Here is a 19,379-nt window from a genome sequence, read left to right as displayed (position 1 = left end):
GCGCGGGGGCGCGCGCGAGGCTGGGCGGGGCGAGGGCGCGTGCGGGGCCCGGGACACCGGCCGGCCAGCCGCCCAGGGGGCGAGGCGTGCTCCGGGGCTATTCCGGGAGCGGCGTGGCGGGGCGGGCGCGCGCGGGCGGGGGCGCGGGGCGGGCATCCTGTCTGGGGGAGGGGACGCGCGGAGGGCGCTCCCCCGGGGCCGGGCTGGAGAGCGCAGCGCCAGCCGCCGCCTGCCCCGCCGGAGCCGCTGCGCCCTGCTCCGCGCGCCCGGGGACCGCCGGCGCCATGGACCGAGGCCGGGGTAAGAGGAGCCGCGGCGCCCGCACTGGCCCCTGCGCGGGGCGGGGAGGGGGAACGGCGGTCCAGGGGCTGGAGAGGAAGAGGAGGAGGGAGAGGGGTGGGGGTGCTGAGGGGGGGTCGGAGCGGGCGCCGGCGCGGGGTCGGGGGTGGGAGGCCCGGGCCAGGGTGGACAGGTGCCTCCTGCCGCCGGGGCAGCTCGGGTGTAGACTAGTCCCTCGCGTCCCGGGGCCGAGTGGCCTCCTGTGTGGAAGACCCGTTCCACACGCTCAGAGTCAACTTCAGGAAAGAATGCCCCGCAGGATTCCTGAGGACAGCGAGCTCCTCCCACCCCGTGCCCCTCTGGAAGGGTAAGATGGGGTTGGCAGGTACACTCCCCAACACCGGGACGTGTGAAGCCCCCACCGTCGCCCCGCGAGTTTGCCGCTGCCTAGGGCATTGAGGGGAGGAGGGACAGGCGGGCGTGCCAGCGTGCGCGTGGGGGTCGGAGCCCGGGCTCTGCTCTGACAAGCTGTGTGACCTTCGCCCAATCCCTCTCCCTCTCTGGACTAGTGACAAAGTTGGATTGATGGTCTCTGCGAGGCCCTTTCTTGCTCCCACGCTTTTTCAGCAGTTGAGTGTGTTTGATAGAAGTTTCAGGGGTTGGGGAGGACATGTGTAAATTGACATGAGAAAAGAGAGCAGCACTTGAGGGGGGGCACTTTAAAAAAGGCCTAGACACTTCAAAAGGCATGTGTCTGCAAAGAAGTGGCCTGTTGGCCATGTGGGCAGTGCCTAAGGCTGGGAATCGGAACACCAGGGTCCAAACCTCCCGCCTCTGGAGGTGGAGAGATCACAGGTGCCAATGCGCTTGGTAAACCGGCTGACGTGAGAAGCATTATTCTTGTTGTTATTATTATTAATGGAAAATTCCTCTGCCTCCCTAATAAGCTCACACCTTTCCTCCATCTGCCTGTTTGCTGTGCTGAGGCCCCCAAGGTGGGGGGTGGGGGCGGGAACAGTGACCAGGGGTGTGGAAGCAGTTAGGACAGCACGGGGTCAGGGATGAGTGCGTGAGCAGGTTTCAGGATAAGCTGGCCGGCACTCCCAGTTCGGGACAGCCAGGCTTACGGGCTCCCCAGGGCTCTAGGGGACCCCAGCTTCCAGTTCAAGATGCTTGGGACACCTTCTCCACCCACCTTGTCCCAGCCCAAAATACTGCATACACCTTCTCCTTCCAGACTTGGAAGGTCAGGCAGGAAATGGACGGGGCTTCCGGTTGGCTCTCTGGAGACTGAGGCTGTGATTTGTACAGCAGTTCTCACCTGTTAACTGACTGCCGGACATGTTTACAAAGAGCTACACACTCACCAGGGAGGAAAAACAGAGAAGAGGCACCTCTGACGTCCGTCAGTCCTCGGTTTCCACCTCCCACAGGGTACATTTAAAGCAAAGAGCCCACCACTCACCCCTGACGTAGAGAAAGTTGTCACATATCATCCCGTCTGGTCCCCAGTACAAAAATCCATAGCTAGCCTACTCAGAATTGTGGGACAACTGCGCCCTCCTTAGACAGACCAAGGGTGACAATAATTCAGTTAGCTTAAAATGCTTAATAACTCACACTTCACTCAGGAAGGCTGTCTCCAGAGCACTCTTCCTAGGAAGCCGGACTTCCTGGGGCTCTGTCAGTACTCAGAACGTTCGAGAGCTCTCGCCCATGCTGCAGGCTTTCCCAGCCTACTTCCTTCTCCTTCACAGCTTTTGTCTCAATGTGCTGTTACTCAGAGTTAGTTATCACACTATATGCTTTGCACCTACCTTCCCTGCAAAAATGGAAGCTTCTAGAAGGCAGGGAGTGGATCTGTGTGGTCACTCTGTTGACACAGTGCCTCTCACACAGTAGGAGCTCACTAAGAACACACTTGGTAGTGCACCCTAAGTTGGTTAATTGTACTGCTGACTTTTAAAAGAGAATATGCTTCAGAACAGTTCTTTGTGACTTGCAAAGGCCTTCTCAAAATGTGAGTGAAGTGGTCATGTGGCCGGGACACACAAGACCAGGCTATCTATCTAGATCTTAAGTTGTCTACCTTGATAAATAACTGCAAACATCTTCTGAATTCATCTTATGAATTAAACCATATATGAATTAGAATGTGAAACCCGTATACATTTCGAAATAAAACATGAGGCTTGAAAAGGCATTCCAGCAGAACTTTTTTGTTGTGCCCCTGTCCCCAGGTGGGTGTGTGCACTCACTTCTGTTGTCAGGGAAGGTTTAAGAAGAAGAGGTCTCATTTCAACCCCATACCTACCGCGAGGGGAATGGGATTGTCGTGCCCCCGATACCGGGGAGGAAACTACACTTCAGTGTTAATAACGATAGCAAGTGAAATCATCATAGGAAAGCAGGCTTGGCAGGTGTATTAGTTTGGTAGGGTGCCATGACAAAATAGCACAGACCAGGTGGCTTAAGCAACAAATTTATTTTCTCACTGTTTGGGAGGCTGGAAGTCCAAGATCAGGTTGGTTCCTGGTGTGGCCTTTCTTACAGGCTTGTAGACATCCACCTTCTGGCTGTGTCCTCACCTGACATCTTCTCTGTGCGCGTGGGAGGAGAGAGAGCTCTCTGGTGTCTCTTCCTGTTCTTATAAGGACGCCAGTCCTATCAGATTAGGGCCCACCCCTTATGGCATCATTTCACCTTAGTTACCTCCCTAAAGGCCCTGTCTCCAAATACAGTCACATTGGAAGGCTAGGGCTTCCGCATATGAATGTCAGGGGGCTCCCCTCCAGTCCAGAGCAGCAGGGGTGGGTCACTGACATGAACTTGCCCAGTCACTTGCTGGGTAAGGGACTGAGCTGGGTTTGAACCAAAGTCCTGATATTAAGCTTACTGCTGACTGCCTCCGCTGTGGCAGGTGACCTGCCCAAGCCCTAGAGCGAGGCTTGGACGCCATGTCTTCCTGCTCCAGCTCCAGCTGCCTCCTTCACACCTCAGCTGTGCTGCTCAGATCTTCAGCAGCGATGACAGCACAAAAACTCACCACCAAAGTCAACCAACTCAAGAATGAAAATAAACCTGGAAATTAGGACTTCTCTTCTAACACCATATGTAAAGCAAGAGTAAAGCAAGATTTATATGATGCCAGAACAGACCAAGAAACCACTTAGGATAAAATCCCTTCTGGTAGGATTTCCTGATTCATGAATATCATACAAAGAGAATCATAGACTGGTGGCCATAGACACCACCTTCTAGAGGACAAATTAACTAATTCTCTGTCTTCATAGAAGGATAAAAAAAATATAGAAACTGATAATACCTGTTTCTTGGGGTTGCTGTAAATCTTAAATGCATGGAAGATACTTGAAACAATGCCTAGCCTGTGGGACCCTCTCAATAAATGCTATTGTAATTACAGTCTTTTTTCATTAGACTCCACATAATAAAATTACTTTATAAAGCTTCACTTGGTCTTTGCACAAGCTGGTCTAACTCTGATGACAGATTTTGAGTCCCTACTCTGTTTCAAGGACTGAGCTAGACAGCTTTGTGTCCAATTCAAAGACAGGGTCTGTGTCCTAATCTTCTCTGTATCCTGGAGCTCCTTTGTGGTGCTTATCTCTTGAAAACCCATCTCTGACCTTCAATAATTGGACCACCGTCCAAAAAACATCTCTGAGTGACTGAGAAAATATTAATATGTACGCCAATGTGTCCATTTTCTCTTATTTATCCAGTTTATTCATGCCTACTGACCGGCTGTGTCTTCATAATTTTGCCTCTGCAAACTTTCCAGTCTTCTCAAGCCATCCTCTCTTTCAAGATTTTGGTCTAATTTTTTTCTGATTTTGTCATATGCCTTCTTAATGTCCGAGGTTATGTCTGATCTGCCAGTCTCATGTGAAGCCACCGATTTCCCCAAGCCTCCTTTCCTTTCCACTTCACAGCTAGGTCTTCTTCAACGAGTTGAATTCAACCCAAGATGGAATTTCTTTTGCAGTCTGTATCCTTTGGGAGATTACATTGTCTGCTGGGCAACTCAGGAAATAATCTGAAACTCTGCCTTTCATTAAATAAGATTTTTATTGCTCAAGAGATAGTAGAAGAACCCATTCTAACTATTGTGCCTCTGTTGGACCAGCTTTGAGATCCATGTTAGGAAGGCCACATCTTCCTTATCCAGCTTCCATGGGCCAAGCAACCTGTAGCTACTCCTAGACTCAGCTCTGTATAGTAACTTACCACCCAACTTCCACCACCAAGGCCATGAATTCCCATGCAGACATACCTCTTCCCTGACATCCAAGTTCATTCTCTACTCCTATCCATTACTGGCCTTCTGAAAGGAATACTCAACCATATTCATCTTTTCCATCCAAATATGTTTTGTGACATCATCTTTGTCAGCCTCAAGACTCAGTAAAGCTGAATGGTTCAGAGAATGGATAAATGTGGGTTTGAGGTGTTTTGGTTTTTTAAGTAGGCTCCAATCCCAACGTGGGGCTTGAACTCATGACCTTGGGATCAAGAGTTGCATGCTCTACCAACTGAGCCAACCAGATGCCCCAAGGGTTTGAGTTTTGGCTGCGACTTTCTAGCTGTTTGATCTTGTATAAATTGGATAAATTAATTTCTCTGACCTTTAGTTTCATTTCATTTGCAATGTCATGGGGAAAGGTAAAACACGTAGGCTAGCTCTTAGGAAACATTCAGGAGTGATAGCTATTATATTTACCAAATACAGTTGCTTGGGTTTCAGCCACTCTCTGCTATGGGTGTATGTGGTCATATGGGGCCATACTCTCTTCCCCGTAGAGGCTTCTGCTGTAACAGGGCACTGCTTCCATGTCCTTATCCCACTCAGCCTCCATGGTGTTTGGCTTCTCCATTGTAGTCAAGGTTTTTTCTGCCTCTCCCTCAAATACCAGTTTCAAACCCCCCTTCTCACATGGCTGAGCACCCTGCCAAGTAAGTTCCTCCCTCCGTAACCCCTGCCAGAAGCCTATCATTACTCCATTCTGATCTTTGCTTGGGAAAAACAATCCTATGCTTGGATACCATCAGCTTCTCCTACTTTTCTCACCCTTCGGAAAAAAACATGCAACTGAACAGAAAAGTAAAGTCCCCGCTAACACGTGCACACACACTCTCTCTCTCTCTTCCTCTCTCTCTCTCTACCCCTATGCATTTTCCTCCTTCCTTTCCTGGCCAGACTTCTCAAGTACACAGTCAGCATGTCAGCCTCCAGCTCCGTCCCCCCGAACTCCCTGCACCGCGGCATTCTCCCTTCCAATCCCACCTTCTGCAGAAAGCCCACTCTTCAGGGTCACAAATGGCTCCATGCTGTCTCATCTCTCACCTCCTCGAAGTTCCATCTCCTGGACTTCTCTGTAGCGCTATTGACCCACTACTGACTCCTCAAAATGTATTCCTACTACTTGGTGGAGGTGAGGAAAGCATGGGTTTTGGAATCAAATAAGTCTACGTTAAATATCCACTGCTCCATCCCACCCAGAAGTCTTTCCTGCCTCTCCTCCTGTCCCCCAAGCCCTCTGTTCTCTGTGCTCACGGTCTCTGGGCTTCTCCTGCCCTCAGGCAAGTTACCCAACCAAGTCTTGTCCCCTCGGTCTGCAAAGCAGGAAGAATGACCCCCAGACCTGGGAAACTGGACTGTGGTAGTATTTGCCCAGTGCCCAGAACCTGGTCCATGGCAGGTGCTCACGAATTGTTATTCTCCGTCTTCCCCTCTGGCTCACTCGCTTTTTCTTCCTTGAGGACTCTTGCCCCCCTCCCCGCACCACCTCAGCCCTCTCTCTCCACTCCCTCTTGTAGAGAGCCACGCCCCCGTGAGGGTGACCCTCAGTGTCCACCTCCAGCCATGAGCTGGGTCCACTTCTGCATTATTTACCTCCTGCCTGGGGTGCATTTCCATCCGGAGGTCAACTCAACCTCCAAATGACCCAGTTTTGAACTCCTCTTATTCACCACCAAATCAGATCACCCTTCCTGTTTCTCTTTTTCTGTTAACAACACAACCACGTGAGAAGCTATTGGAGGAAATGGGGCTGTTTGTGAACAAGACTGCATTGGAAAGGGGGCCGCGGGATCAGTCCTACAGAAGAGATAATAGAATGCCTCTCCAGAAGGCTGTACAAGAGATCAAACAGAGGCCGATTTGGGCCTGATCTGGGAGAAGCAGACGAATGAAAAGAATTATCCACTATGAGAATTGGACTTGCCCAGGGACATAAGGAAGCCGAGGTTAAATGGCCACAGATCGGGGAACCACAGAATGGCCCCTGCCGGGACCACAGTAATATATAGGCAAAGAACAACTGTCACGTAATATTCAAGTGGCTTCTACAGGCATGGCCTTTTTGCGAACTGCAGGGAACAGGACTTCCAGCTGAAGTATCTGTCTTTTATTTAAATATACGCTTTGTGAAAAGTTTTAACGGGTCTTGTAAATTACGCCTAAGGATGGAAATCAGGAAGAAGAGGACCTAATGCCATTGACGAAGGTCACTTAAACTATAGATCTGATCATGTTCAAACCCTTCGTGCATTCTCAGTGTTCTTAAGATATAAACTATAATCCCTGTGGCCGCCCTCAAGGCCCTGCCGTGTCTGTCACCACTGTACCTTGGGTCCCTGTCCGTCTCTTGCTGTGGGGTCTGCACACACTGGTCCTTGTACCTCCACCTGTTACCTGCTCCTCTTCGCAGTCCGCTCAAACCCTACTTCCTCAAGGCCATCTTTCCCAATCCCCCAAGCTCCAGCTCCCTTCTCCAGGGGCCGCCGGCACCTTGCCCTTCTTCCTCCTTGGCTGCTATTTTCATAATTATAATCAGTCGTGGGATTGAATTGGCTGTGAACGTGAGCTCTGTGGGGCCAGGGCCCTTCTTACCTCTGTTCACAGCTCTTCCCCTAGCACCTAGGGTCATGCTTGGCACATAGTAAATGTTCGAAAGACGTCTGTTGAGATGATGAGGGAATGAATGAAAAAATACAAAATTCATAGAGTAGAAGTTGGATTTGGCCACTTTCAGCTCCAGGATTCTCCATTTCAATGAGTCTCACTTCAGGGACACAGAAACATAGATTTCATCCGTATTCATTGCTTCCTTTGCTTTCATCCTTCATCCAGTAAGACCTTAAATCCTGTTGACTCTTATTGAAAAATGTCTTGGATGGCTTCTTCTCCTCCACCCGATGGGAGTTTCCTGTTTCTGCTCTCACCTTCTCCAGCCTGCCCCGAGGCCCACTCTTGACTTGTCCATTTGACTCCAGCTGGGATCAGAATCCTCTCCCGTGGAGCCCACTGAAAATATGCCCCCAGAGATCTGATCGGTGGGTCTGGAGGGAGGTGTGGGTACGTGCGCGTTTTGCACAGCTCTCAGCTGAGTCTGATGGGCTCACTGCGGCAAGCAGTGACCTGCTTTTATCATGATCCTTGACCCTGCCCAAACACCTGTCTGCATTCCCTGTGGCTATCGCGAGCACTGTCTTTTAATACTTTTCAGCCAAGTGGGACTCAAGGGTCTGGATCTTTTACCCCAAGTAGTCTTCTGAAATGTCTCACTTTATCTTTGAAAAGCCAAGCAATTTTTCTATTGTAGTTCATAACATAATATATCTGAACACATCTCCCCCTTCCGCCCAACATAAAAACCTGTGCCCCCTGGACCTCTAGAGATGCCATTGTTCATCTTGGGGCTTCTCCTTCCCTACCCCACCCTGCCCTCCGCTGTGGGCTCCCAGGGTGTGTGAACTCTAGCCCCAGAAGACCAATCTCCAATAAATGTCCCAGAACATGGTGCTAGAGTAGACATGGGTCCGGCCATGGAAGCAGAATCCCACAGCCTAGCCCTGGCTCAGCCACTCGCTCTGCAACAGGAGAACATACATTTTTAGAACACTTCTAACTTTTAGGAGCATTTCCACGTTTACCGGTTGTGTCCATGGCAACATAGTGTTGGGATGGTGAGCACTGTGAAGCCTTCGTTCAGAGCCCACGTGGCCTCTGGTAATCATACCCGCTCTCACTCCGCAGTCCTATACTCAGGGGTTGCTGTGGGCAAGAAGGAACTTATGTCATAGGGACATTCAGACGGAATTACCCACTAAAATCCTTTCTCTGTGAACCCTTCCAACCTGAGTTTCTCTTCTGTAGTTTCTCTCAACTCTGGCAAAAGCCCTGTGAAGTGGGCAGCTGAGACATCTTCCCGTTGGACAGATACAAAAACTGAGTCTCAGAAAGATGTCTCTGCTATTCCCCCTCCTGGAAAGAGACCGGCTCACCATCACCCCGCTGTGGAAACATCCCTGCTACATCCCCCTTCTACCTCCTCCGGCCTCCTCAGTCTTTAGAAGATTCTATTGCACTAACTGAAATGCCCCTGCTAAGTATCTGTGAGTGTCTCGTCTGAGACAGTCTTGTCTTCCCATGCCCGGTGTCTCACACACAGCAGATATTCTATAAGCAGAGCCCGCGAGTGCTCACCAGGAGTCAGGGGCTACATTTGCACGCGGGGTCTTCTCATGCTCGCACGAGCATGAGCTCAATGCATTTTAGTCTTTCTGTACATAAAATATGCCATTTGCTTCGTGGGGGAAATTCCATCCAGTACCGCTGCCTACAGCTGTGAGTTAAGAGTGTCTGTACCGTGTGTATAGCTGGGCATGTATGTGAATTCTAAAAATGTGAATACGATTTTGTATTAACGGTTTATGGCAGAGGCTCCTGGTGGCTCATTCGGTCGAGCATCTGCCTTCAGCTCAGGTCACGATCCCAGGTCATGATCCCATGAGCCCACATCGGGCTTCCTGCTCAGTGGGGAGCCTGCTTCTCTCTCTCCTTCTGCTGCTCCCCTGCTTGTGTTCTCTCACTCTGTCAAATAAGTAAATAAAATCTTTAAAAAAGAAAAGTTTATGGCAAAACCTAGTTCTGCATTAGGCCATGAAGTATGTTCCCAGGGAAGGAATGGGGCTCATGTCAGTGTGCAAATGCATAGAAATTTTTGATCTATTTGCGATACTTATCTTTTTTGAGCACTGCCATCTCGCCCCCCAAGGGAATTCAGTAAGAATGTTTATCGTGACTCTGCCCTCTGTTGGGTTTTAAAATTATTTCCCGTGATTTACTTTCCTAGATAACTAAAAGTGTGTTGTACATATTTTTTAAAGTATCCCCATTTTACAGATGAAGAAACTGAGGCTTAGAAAGGCCCACTTATTTATGCAGCCCTGCCCACCTCCAAACCTCAGTTTTTCACTGAATGCGGGAGGGTCATCCCCGAGTCAGTTACAGGAAGGACTTGCTAGATACACTACAAGGATTTACTAGGTCCAGATTTCAAGGTGGGGGCAGAGAAGCTGCGGGGAAGCTGGGGAGGGAAAGGGAACACCCTCCGTCAGTGAGTGATATGGCCAGGCAGCTGGCATGAGATTTTATCTCTTTCCCTTTCCACTCCTCCCACTGTGGCCCTCAGAGTTCTGGTGTTTAGAATTCAAGAAGCTCTCATCCTCCTGGAACTAAGAAAGAGGCCCCAGGCAGGGCTTGTCCTCCATCTAAAATTCCATTTGGGGAATCCCAGCCTTGCCTCAAGTGAGGGTGGAGGTCCAGAGCCAGCCGGACGTAATTCTTCTCCCTGGCACAGCTGTCAGGCTGCGGCAGGGGCAGAATGTGGCACCACATTGCGGTCATTCCAGCGCCGGGGGAATTTATCGGCAGCATGTCCTGCAGGAGGCAAGCTCAGGGGCTTTTTATAGCCCTCTAAGAACCTCGGGGAAAACTGATCTCTTGAGAGAGAGAAGTGGGGCACATGTCTTTTCCAGGCACCATTCCCTCAGAGGTGTAGTCCCAGATGCCTGCAGTTCAGATCAGGCTAAGAGTCACGGCTAAGTGAGCTGTGTGGAGCCGTGGAAGCGTATCCACTGTCCGGGAGACAGGGATCCCAACCAAACCCAGCTCCTAGAACCCCTCCTTAGGCTTCAGTTTCTTTACCTCTCTGGTCGAAGTATTATAAGGCAGGGATCTGCACACCTCAGCCTGCGGATCAAATCCAGCCCACCACCAGCTTTTGTAAATAAAGTTTTATTGGGACACAGACACACCCATTCCTTATGTGTTATCTATGGCTTTCTCACTACAAGAGCAGAGTTGAGTAGTTGTAACAGAGACCATAGGTAGTCTGCAAGGCCTAAAATATGTACTATTTGGTCCTTTATAGAAGAAGTTTGCCAACCCTTGGATTAGATTATAGAGTTTGGGAGTATCTACCTAGAGCACTGTGGTAAGAAAGATTCTGAGGGTGTCCAGCCTAAGAAAGGAAGCTCTATCTTTTAGACAATATAGGAGTATGTATTCAAGAGTAGTGTTGGAAGGACCCCAGAACGCCATTTACTCATGTTTTCCAAACTACTTTTAGTCCCAGAATCCTTTTGCAAACAAAATCTTAAGCAACAGAGCTGCTCAGAGTGAAGTGGGAATGCGAACAAGGTACAGTCCATTCCATCCCTCCTACGCCCGAGGCAGCCCCTAAGGAAGCTACACAGTTCCCATAACTTCTATTAGAAGAGCGCTTGACAATTGCCTACCTAATCCTATGACTCTTGTTTTACAACTGGAGAAACTGAGGTTCAAGGGGCAGCATTCTGCCGAAGGTCATATGATGGACTCCCAGTCGGCTTTTCATGGAACTACTAACATGGTCGCGAGGTATCTGCAGAGTTTAGACATAATCTCTGCTGGGGAGAAAACCAGTCCGTTGGCTTTGCGGGCCTCAGAGCTGCCCTTAGAGTGTGGGTGGCCATGACGTGCCCTCGCTGTCCCAGCAGGCCACAGGGCTACACAGGGCTGCAAGGTGACCAGGACACCTTGCTGATACCTGCCATGCTTCGCAGTAGTTAAGCAAGTCTTGGGAGCTTTTGTTTCTGAGAGTACCAGAGCCAAAACAAAAATAAAATAAAATGAAAATTGAATTAGACCATATTTTTTAAAAAATTATTGACACCTAGACACATTTTAAAAAAATAGAACATGTCTAGGGCGCCTGGGTGGCACAGCGGTTAAGCGTCTGCCTTCGGCTCAGGGCGTGATCCCGGCGTTATGGGATCGAGCCCCACATCAGGCTCCTCTGCTATGAGCCTGCTTCTTCCTCTCCCACTCCCCCTGCTTGTGTTCCCTCTCTCGCTGGCTGTCTCTATCTATGTCGAATAAATAAATAAAATCTTTAAAAAAAAAAAGAACAGGTCTCACAGCTGACATATCAATTAGTTCATTTTTCTGTTTTTTCCCCCCCAAAAAGCTGTTATGAGGCAGATAAAACATCTTTAAATCAAGGCCATCTTAGAATGAAGAAATTATGATAATTTATACTGCAGCTTTCTTTTGAAGATGGAATCAGATTTACTCATTTGTAGAATAAATATTTATTCTTCCTGCCCATTCTTGTTGAAGGGTTTGCTGAGAGCAGATGCAGCTGATTTGAAACCAAGGGGAATTTTTTTTTAGCTCCACTTGAACCCAGAAGAAAACTGATCTAGAAGTGTGCTGGGAAGCCAGCAAGACCGATCGCGTTTCCTCAAGGCCAGCCGGCAACCAGGTGCAGCTCTGAGGGGTGATGGAGGGGAAACTCAGGGTCCCCGCACCCGAGTGTCCTAGCAAGGCACCCATGCCCATGACATGAGGTCATATCTGCTCCGTGTCCATCAGAGAATACATTAAAAGGACCAGAGGGCTCAAGGGACATTTTCTAGCCAGAAACCTCAGAAACACTGGGGAGGCAGCATCTAGGTAAAGAAAACACCAGACTGAAACGAAGAAAGACCTAGAAGTGTGCTCGGGCTGCAACGGGGTGGGCGTGTCTACAGCCCAGAGAAGCAGGTAGAGGTCGTCCTTGGATAGGATGGGCTTTATCCTCCAGGTCCCCGGCTGGGCGTGTCCCAGTCCCTGAGAGGCTGGGTTGCTGGGATTTGTAACTAATAATAGAGGCAGCATAATGCGGGAGCTCCGGGCACTGGCTGCGGTGTCGGGTTGCCCAGGGTTTGAATTCTAGCTTTCCTCATCTGCTTAATCCCCTGGCGCTCAGTTTTGCAACTAAAAACGGAGATCACAATCTCCTGTCTCCCTACAGGGATCATTGGTTTCATGCAAGGAAAGCACTCAGCACATAGGAAGCATTCAGTTAAAAAAAATAATGCCTAATACTTAAAATACGGGTTCGTAAATGATCGCCTTTTAATGAATTAGAATGGAATCCAAGTTCCCTGTGTGCCGCTTTGCATCTGGCTTCTGGCTTCTGGCTTCTGGCTTCTGGCCCACCCATCCTGGGAAGGGATGGAGTGACAGGGGAACTGGGGATAAGCCGTAGGGAGCAGTGTGAAGGTCTCTCATCATCCGTGTCACAGAGGAAACTGGCGACGGGGCCCTGGGGAGCTATCAGCTGGCCGGGTGTGAGCAGGAGCGGGGTCTTTAAGTGTTGCCATTGGGGGAAATTGTAAGAGGCAGCAGTGAGCTCGTGTGACAGCGGGAAGGGAGAGACTGGAAGGAGGTGAGCAGTTCAGAAGTGGACACGAGCAGCAGACTGGATAACATTAACTCACCTCCGTGTTTAGTTAAGAACAGGGAAACATAAAGCTTCAGAGTCTATCCATTTTCAAATAGAGTTAATTGTGTAGAATTGCTGGTCTAACGTGGAAGCAGAGGGCTTCTTCTGGAGCTCTCCGCAGTTCAAGACCCCCATCCCCAGGACCTTCTGCCATTACTTTCTTGGAGCCTCACCCCAGCCCTGGAGGCAGGAAGCAGCCCCAGGGTCTGGCAGAGCCTGCCCCAGGATGGCTGGGCTCCTCATGGACTGGAGCCCCAGGCACCTGGTCGGCATCCAATCCAGAGTTGGCAGTGGGAGGTTTCTGCAGGCAGGGGAGGGAAGGGAGGGACAGAGGGAGGAGGGGCTTCCCGCCTGGTCGTAGTCAGGGAGGGCATTGTGGGCGTGACCTTAGCCCCCCACCTGGACCGGCTAGGCTAAGCCCCAGGTGATGCTTGTGTCCCCTGTGATGGCTGACACCACCAACCAGCCTTCACAGAAGGACTCAGGTGTTGGCACAGTTTCAGGCCTCCATCTGCTACCTCCCTTCCTGCTCACCACGACCTCTGAGCGGAGCACTCTCATGGTCTCGGGGTCACAGATGACACAACTCAGGTGACGTCATCTCTGTGGGGTCTCTAGGCTCAGGAAGGCAAATCCCAGGTTTGACTCTGGGTGTTTCTCACCCCACTTGGCCCGGTGTCTCACCTCCCCACTGTACTGACCCTCTCCCCACCTCCCTGCCAAAGGGCTGTCCCAGTGGGGCTCGGCCCCTCTTGGAAGGGACATCTGCCTCTCTTCTTAGTTCAGATTTCTGTAGTTAGTGCGTCTTGAGCTACCACCCACTGGTCCAGGTCTACCCTCCAGTGCCCCCAGGACCCCAGGGGACAGATTTACTCCCCCCCTCCCCCATGAACCCTTCTGCTCTTGGAGGCAGTGGTCCTAGATGAGACTTACCTAGTCTTCTCCCTAGTCTGTGGTCCTTCTCTGAATTCTGGGTTGTCAGTTAATGTGTCCCCAGTGCACCTGCCGTGTACCCATTACTGTGCTGAGCCCTGGGCAACAGCGGCACATGCTGAATCAGGCGAAGAAGGATATTGAACAAGTGATCTGCTCCGGAGGGTATAACAGGATGACCTCGCCTGTCTAGGAAAGCAGGACAGCCCTCCTGGAGGAAGTGGCACCTCAACCAACCCTTGAAAGATGAGTGGGCACTATCTGGGGAGTATGAGAGATTTTAAATAACAATGAGTCAACTTGGTACACATCAGGAATTGCTCTAAGACCGAACAGTACTCCCCTGGGTCCGCACAACAACCCCCACGTAGAATGGCTAGGCTAAGCCACAGGTGATGCTTGCATCCCTTTGTACGGGGTGGGTATGACCATTATCCCCATTTTGCAGATGAGGACACACAGTGAAGTTAAGTAACTTGCCCAAGGTCAGACAGTCAGTATTTGGCAGCAGTTAGAGAACACGCCATGCAGAGGAAATACCATGAACAAAGAGCACCGGGGTGGGGGGTGGGGGGGAGTCTCAGATAGTGAAAATAGGTAAGAAATAGTAAAAAGTAACTTTAAAAAAAAATGCCATTGGATGTAACAAGGATAAATACATAGTATGTTCCTAGTAATGCAGCCTGAGGCGTCGACTGATGATTTTCTGGTTCTTTTCTCACACTGAGGTTTCTGTGGGCTGTCACTTAATCCTTCACCTTCAGAGTGGGGATGCGGTTCTTCAGTCTCATCTCTTGAATCCTACAGAGGTTGTGTTGCTTGTTTGGGGAGAGGGGGGAACACATGGCATATATACTAATAATCACAATTTACTGATTGACAACACTTCAGTGCTCTCACTTTTCACAGACACGGTCGGATTTGAATCTCACAACAGGCATGAGAAGTAAGTAGGGAACCTGTCATTGCTCCACTCTAATGGCAAGGAAATCGAGGCTCAGAGACATGCAGCACCTAGTCCAGGGTCACACAGCCAGTAAGTGTGGAGCTGGGGCTTGTGCCCCGAGCTTTTGGTTCTAGATCCTGTGTTCTTTCCTCTACACTGAAATACAGTGGACAGTGGGAGGCCAGAACGAGTCAAACCTGGCACTTGGGACCTCCAGAAAGTTCATTAGCCTCTGAAGGCCTCAGTTTCTTGTCAGTAGAACCGGGATAAGAAGAGCTCCTATAGGGCTCCCGCAAAGATTAAATGAAGTAATAGGCACAGCATGTGGCCGCAGAGAACATTCCAGTAATGGAATATCATACAGCACAATGAATGAACACAGTGACAGACAACAGTGTGGGCATATCTTAGCAGGATAATAGTAAAGAAAAAGTCACAAAGGATTACCTATGGCATTCTATACCCTTTTAATAAAGTTAGAAACAACTACAGATTTTTTTTTAAGTTTTTGTGGCTATATCTAGTTGCAATGACACTACATATAAGGGAAAGCAAGGATGTGACAAACACCGCCGTCAGGATGGCCATTAGACTAGGTAGCAGAGGCAACGAGCATGGGATCGTAGTTATATGTAGGGTATTGTCTGGACCCCGGCTTTTGCCTTGAATGGTAGATTTGTGGGCCCCTACTACATTAGCAAAAATAAAGAATTCTATAAATAAATAAGTAAATAGAAGTGGAGCATGCTTGAATCAGTGAAGACAGTGTTTCATGAAGCAAGGGTCAGGATTAACTCAATTCTTATCCACCTGAAGTTCTATTTATTTTTTTTAAAGATTTTATTTATTTATTTATTTATTTTAGAGGGTCAGGGGAATGTGCATGAGTTGGGGAAGGGACCGAGGGAGAGAATCTTCAAGCGGACTCCCTCCCCAGCATGAAGCCCAGAGCCCGATGGCGGGCTCGATTCGGGGCTTGATCCCACAACCCATGAGATCATGACCTGAGCAGAAACCAAGAGTCGGATGCCCGACTGAGCCACCCAGGCACCCCCTGAAGTTCTATTTATAAAAAGAAATAAAAGCATCAGGCACAGTGCACAGCTTGTGGGAAGCATTCAATAATGTTCATGTCGTTCTTGGATATATTTATTATTAACTGCATTATCTGCACACCCCTACCCAGATGTCCTCAGTGTCTGCCCAGGCTATTGGTGGGATGGGTCCTCAAACTCAAACTTCTCAGAAGCAGAAAGCCCCGTCCCATCTAGGCCTCAGGCCAGGCACCCATCCTGTGAATGGACACCAGTGGGAAAAGTCCTGAGGCACTCACTGCTGGTTCCAGCAAGCTTTGGGGGTAGAGCACCCCCATTAGAAGAAGAAGGCCAGAAGCTATTACAATGCAGCAACTGGAAGCTTAGGCTGTAGAGTTAGGTCTAGGTTTGAATCTGGGTTCTGCTGGCTGTGTGCCTTTAGACAAACGACTGGGCATCTCTGAGCCGCATTTGGTTCATGTGTGAAAACAGTATTTACCTCACAGAGTCATTATGAGAATTAAGTGAGGTCATCTAGACAAAGTGCTTGGAACAACATCTGAAACATCACTTAAGAGCTTAAAAATACTACCTGCTTTTATCATCAGGTATCCCAGGCCCCTCCCAGGACTGCTTCTGCCTCCTGTGCGTCTGATGAAGGAGATGGTGCAGACTGCCTCAGACGGAAGCAGCTGCCATCTTGTGCAGGGGGGGGGGGGGGGGTGAGCGTGTGTGGGTCACAGTTTTCCACTTCCTCCTGGAACCATTTCCTTTGTGAGCTAAACAGGGAGGAATCTGCAGACAAAGGAACAATTCTGGGAGAGCCCAGTCCCACAGCCAAAAGCTATTTCCTCGGAAGTCAGTGGCTTGCCCCACCCCCTCCTGTCTGGAAATGGCTTCCCTGGTGGCCCAGGGCTGGGACACCAGGTGCGCAGAACGAGGGCTCTGCTGGTGGATGGCGGGGCCTGGGCAGAACTGCTGCTAGAAAGGCCATTTAAGATGCAGGGCTTCCCTGAGCCTGTCACCCTTGGCTGGCTCCTACCAAGAGAGACCCATTAAAGGCCCCCATGACCTGCTTCCCAACTGACCTGTGACCTCCCTGACCTCCAGCCTCCCTGTCTTCCTGAACTAACAGTAGATCAGAGAAGTGTGCTACCCTAACATCCCTAATAATGATCCCCACGGTTTACAGACGCTTTCCTTCCTCACATGAACTGACACATGGGCCTCCTGGGCCCCTCCTTACAGAAGCGGAAGGTGACGCTCAGAGGGGTTGAGCGCCTTACCCCAAATTCTGCACTAGCAGATGGGAGGCCTGGCCCCAAACCAGTCCTCTCAGACCAAACCCCCAAGTCCACCCCCTCTTCCTTCCCACCTCCCTCCCTTAGGATTCTGCGCTTCTGGCCTGTGGAGTCAAACCAGCCCTATTCTCTTAAGCATAAAGGATCTTGAGTTTCCGGCATGGGCTAAGAACACACACACAAAAGCCTTCCAAGGTGACCTCCCCCGGCCCTCCCTCACCCAGGGGCTATATTTAACTCCTGGAAAGCAGTCAGCACCAAGGCATTGGCTTTGCAGCTGGGGTTCTCTGCTGCTCCTTTTTCATTCTTTTCCAGCCCACATGAACCATGGTCTTCCCCAAACACTCTGGGACAACAGGAAGTGTTTGTTTTAGTGACCAACAATGCTAGTCCCACCAGCACGGTTCCCTCCGCCATTGTGCCCCGTTTGGCCTTCACTTGGGCTCCGAGTGAAGTGCTTCTGAATTCGGAGGAAGTGAGATGTCCCCGAGGCCCCCCATAGGTAGATTTGCAGCAACGTGGAAGAGACTGTGCACAGGGGAAGGAGAGATGTCTGCACCTGCAAAGTGAGGGGGCAGTTCTGCAGGCCTCGCCTGTAGGTAGGTGGGGGCCTCTGGGCAGAGTTAACCCAGAGCCGGCAAGCCAGAAGCAGTGCCGTGAGGGACCACTGGGGTGAACATCACTGAAAAGCTCCTCCCTGTTCTTGCTGTCCTGCAATCTGCAGTTCTGTGAATTGGGGCTGGCCCACCTTGTCATAAGAATTAAATTGTGTAGGGACAGCTGGGTGGCTCAGTTGGTTAAGCATCTGCCTTCAGCTCAGGTCATGATCCCAGGGTCCTGGGATCAAGCCCCATGTCGGGCTCCCGGCTCAGCGGAGAGCCTGCTTCTCGCTTTGCCCGCCACTCTGCCTACTGGTGCTTCTCTTTCTGTCAAATACGTGAATAAAATCATTTTTAAAAAAGAAGAAGAAGAATTAAATTGTGTAAGTAATACATGTAAATCTTTTCAAGCAGAGGGTGACACAGAATAACAATGAAAGTAATGTACACAGCCAACATTTATTGAGAACCTACTATGTGCCCGGCACTGTACTAGGCACATTTTCATGCACTAGGGCTCATTCCCACTGATGGGTACATAGGCTCATAGGTCACCGATGACATACATGAGGCACGGGGTGTAATGTAAGTGTCCCGAAGGTGCACGGCTGGGCAATGGGGGAGGGGATTGTGGAGGAGACAGGACTTGAACTCAAGGAGTTTGGGGTGCCTAATATATGTTGCTCATTATTATTTCCCAATTTCTATGTTAGGATTAAAATCCGCCGACTACAAGGCGTGCATCACTGAATCTGTTGGCAGCCGTATTCACACAAGGGATACAAGCTCAACCAGATAGGGTTTGGGGAGCTTAGCCAAGTAGGAAATTGGGCTTCTGCTTCCTTCTGTTCCCCAGGACTATTGTTACCTGGTGTTTTTTTCTTTCTTTCTTTCTTTTTTTAAGCATCTTTTTACGATGCTGATCCACTATTATAGACATGGCTTTTAAACCACATTCACTGCTAGACTATCAACTCTAAAGTTTGCTTCAAGAATTCATTCATTCATTCCACAAATAACTTAAGCGTGTACTCTGTGTCAAGGACTAGCAAAAGCTGGTGCTATTCCTGCCCTCAAGGAGTTGAGGCTTAAGTGGGGGAAGTTGATGTTAATTGAAGAAATGCATAGTTAAATGTAACATTTCACCACGGCACATACCCCAGAGAGAGTGATGCTATCATAGTGTAAAATAGGGGGACAGATGTGATGGAGAAGACACGGGAAACTTCCCTAAGGCTATCATGAGTGAGTAGAGAGCTGAAGAGGGCATCACTGTTTGGCAGGAGAAGGGAGTTCTGACAAGCGGAAGGAACAGCATATGCAAAGGCCCTGGGTTAAGAGGCCGAGGAAAGGAGCATGAAGGCAGCCAGGAGGGAAGTCTCTCTGGAAGGGCCTGCAGAGTTGGAAGGCCACAGGAAAGGGTTCCTCTTCCTTCCCTTCCCCCCACCCAAACATTGAAGTCACACCTGCTAAGTGAACTGCTTTCCTTTCCAGGGTGCCTTGCCTCTCCGCCCTACAATGGGGTCATACGTCATTACTGTGAGAGCTTGTTAAAGCACAGGATACAGAAAGTGATCTCTCAAATCATGATCAAAAATTTTTAAAGTAACGCACTGGTACTTTCTCCAGCTCAGGAGCCTTTATGGGCTGGAAATTGGGTTATTTTACTG

At 49.8% G+C, this 19,379-nt stretch overlaps 1 protein-coding gene across 1 annotated transcript in view; it reads left to right on the top strand.

Moving 5' to 3' along the window:
- The first annotated feature begins 223 nt into the window (after nt 1–223).
- The window catches only part of AFAP1L1 (actin filament associated protein 1 like 1), a 60,362-nt gene continuing 41,206 nt past the window's right edge, over nt 224–19,379 (top strand). Inside the window, exon 1 of the mRNA XM_040630430.1 lies at nt 224–300. Coding sequence (XP_040486364.1) covers nt 285–300 — 16 coding nt within the window. The 5' untranslated portion in view covers nt 224–284. The remainder of the gene's footprint in view (nt 301–19,379) is intronic.

Source organism: Ursus maritimus, unplaced genomic scaffold, assembly GCF_017311325.1.
Source record: "Ursus maritimus isolate PB19 unplaced genomic scaffold, ASM1731132v1 scaffold_15, whole genome shotgun sequence".
Taxonomy (NCBI): Eukaryota; Metazoa; Chordata; class Mammalia; order Carnivora; family Ursidae; genus Ursus; species Ursus maritimus.
This window is presented reverse-complemented; position numbering and strand designations above follow the sequence as displayed.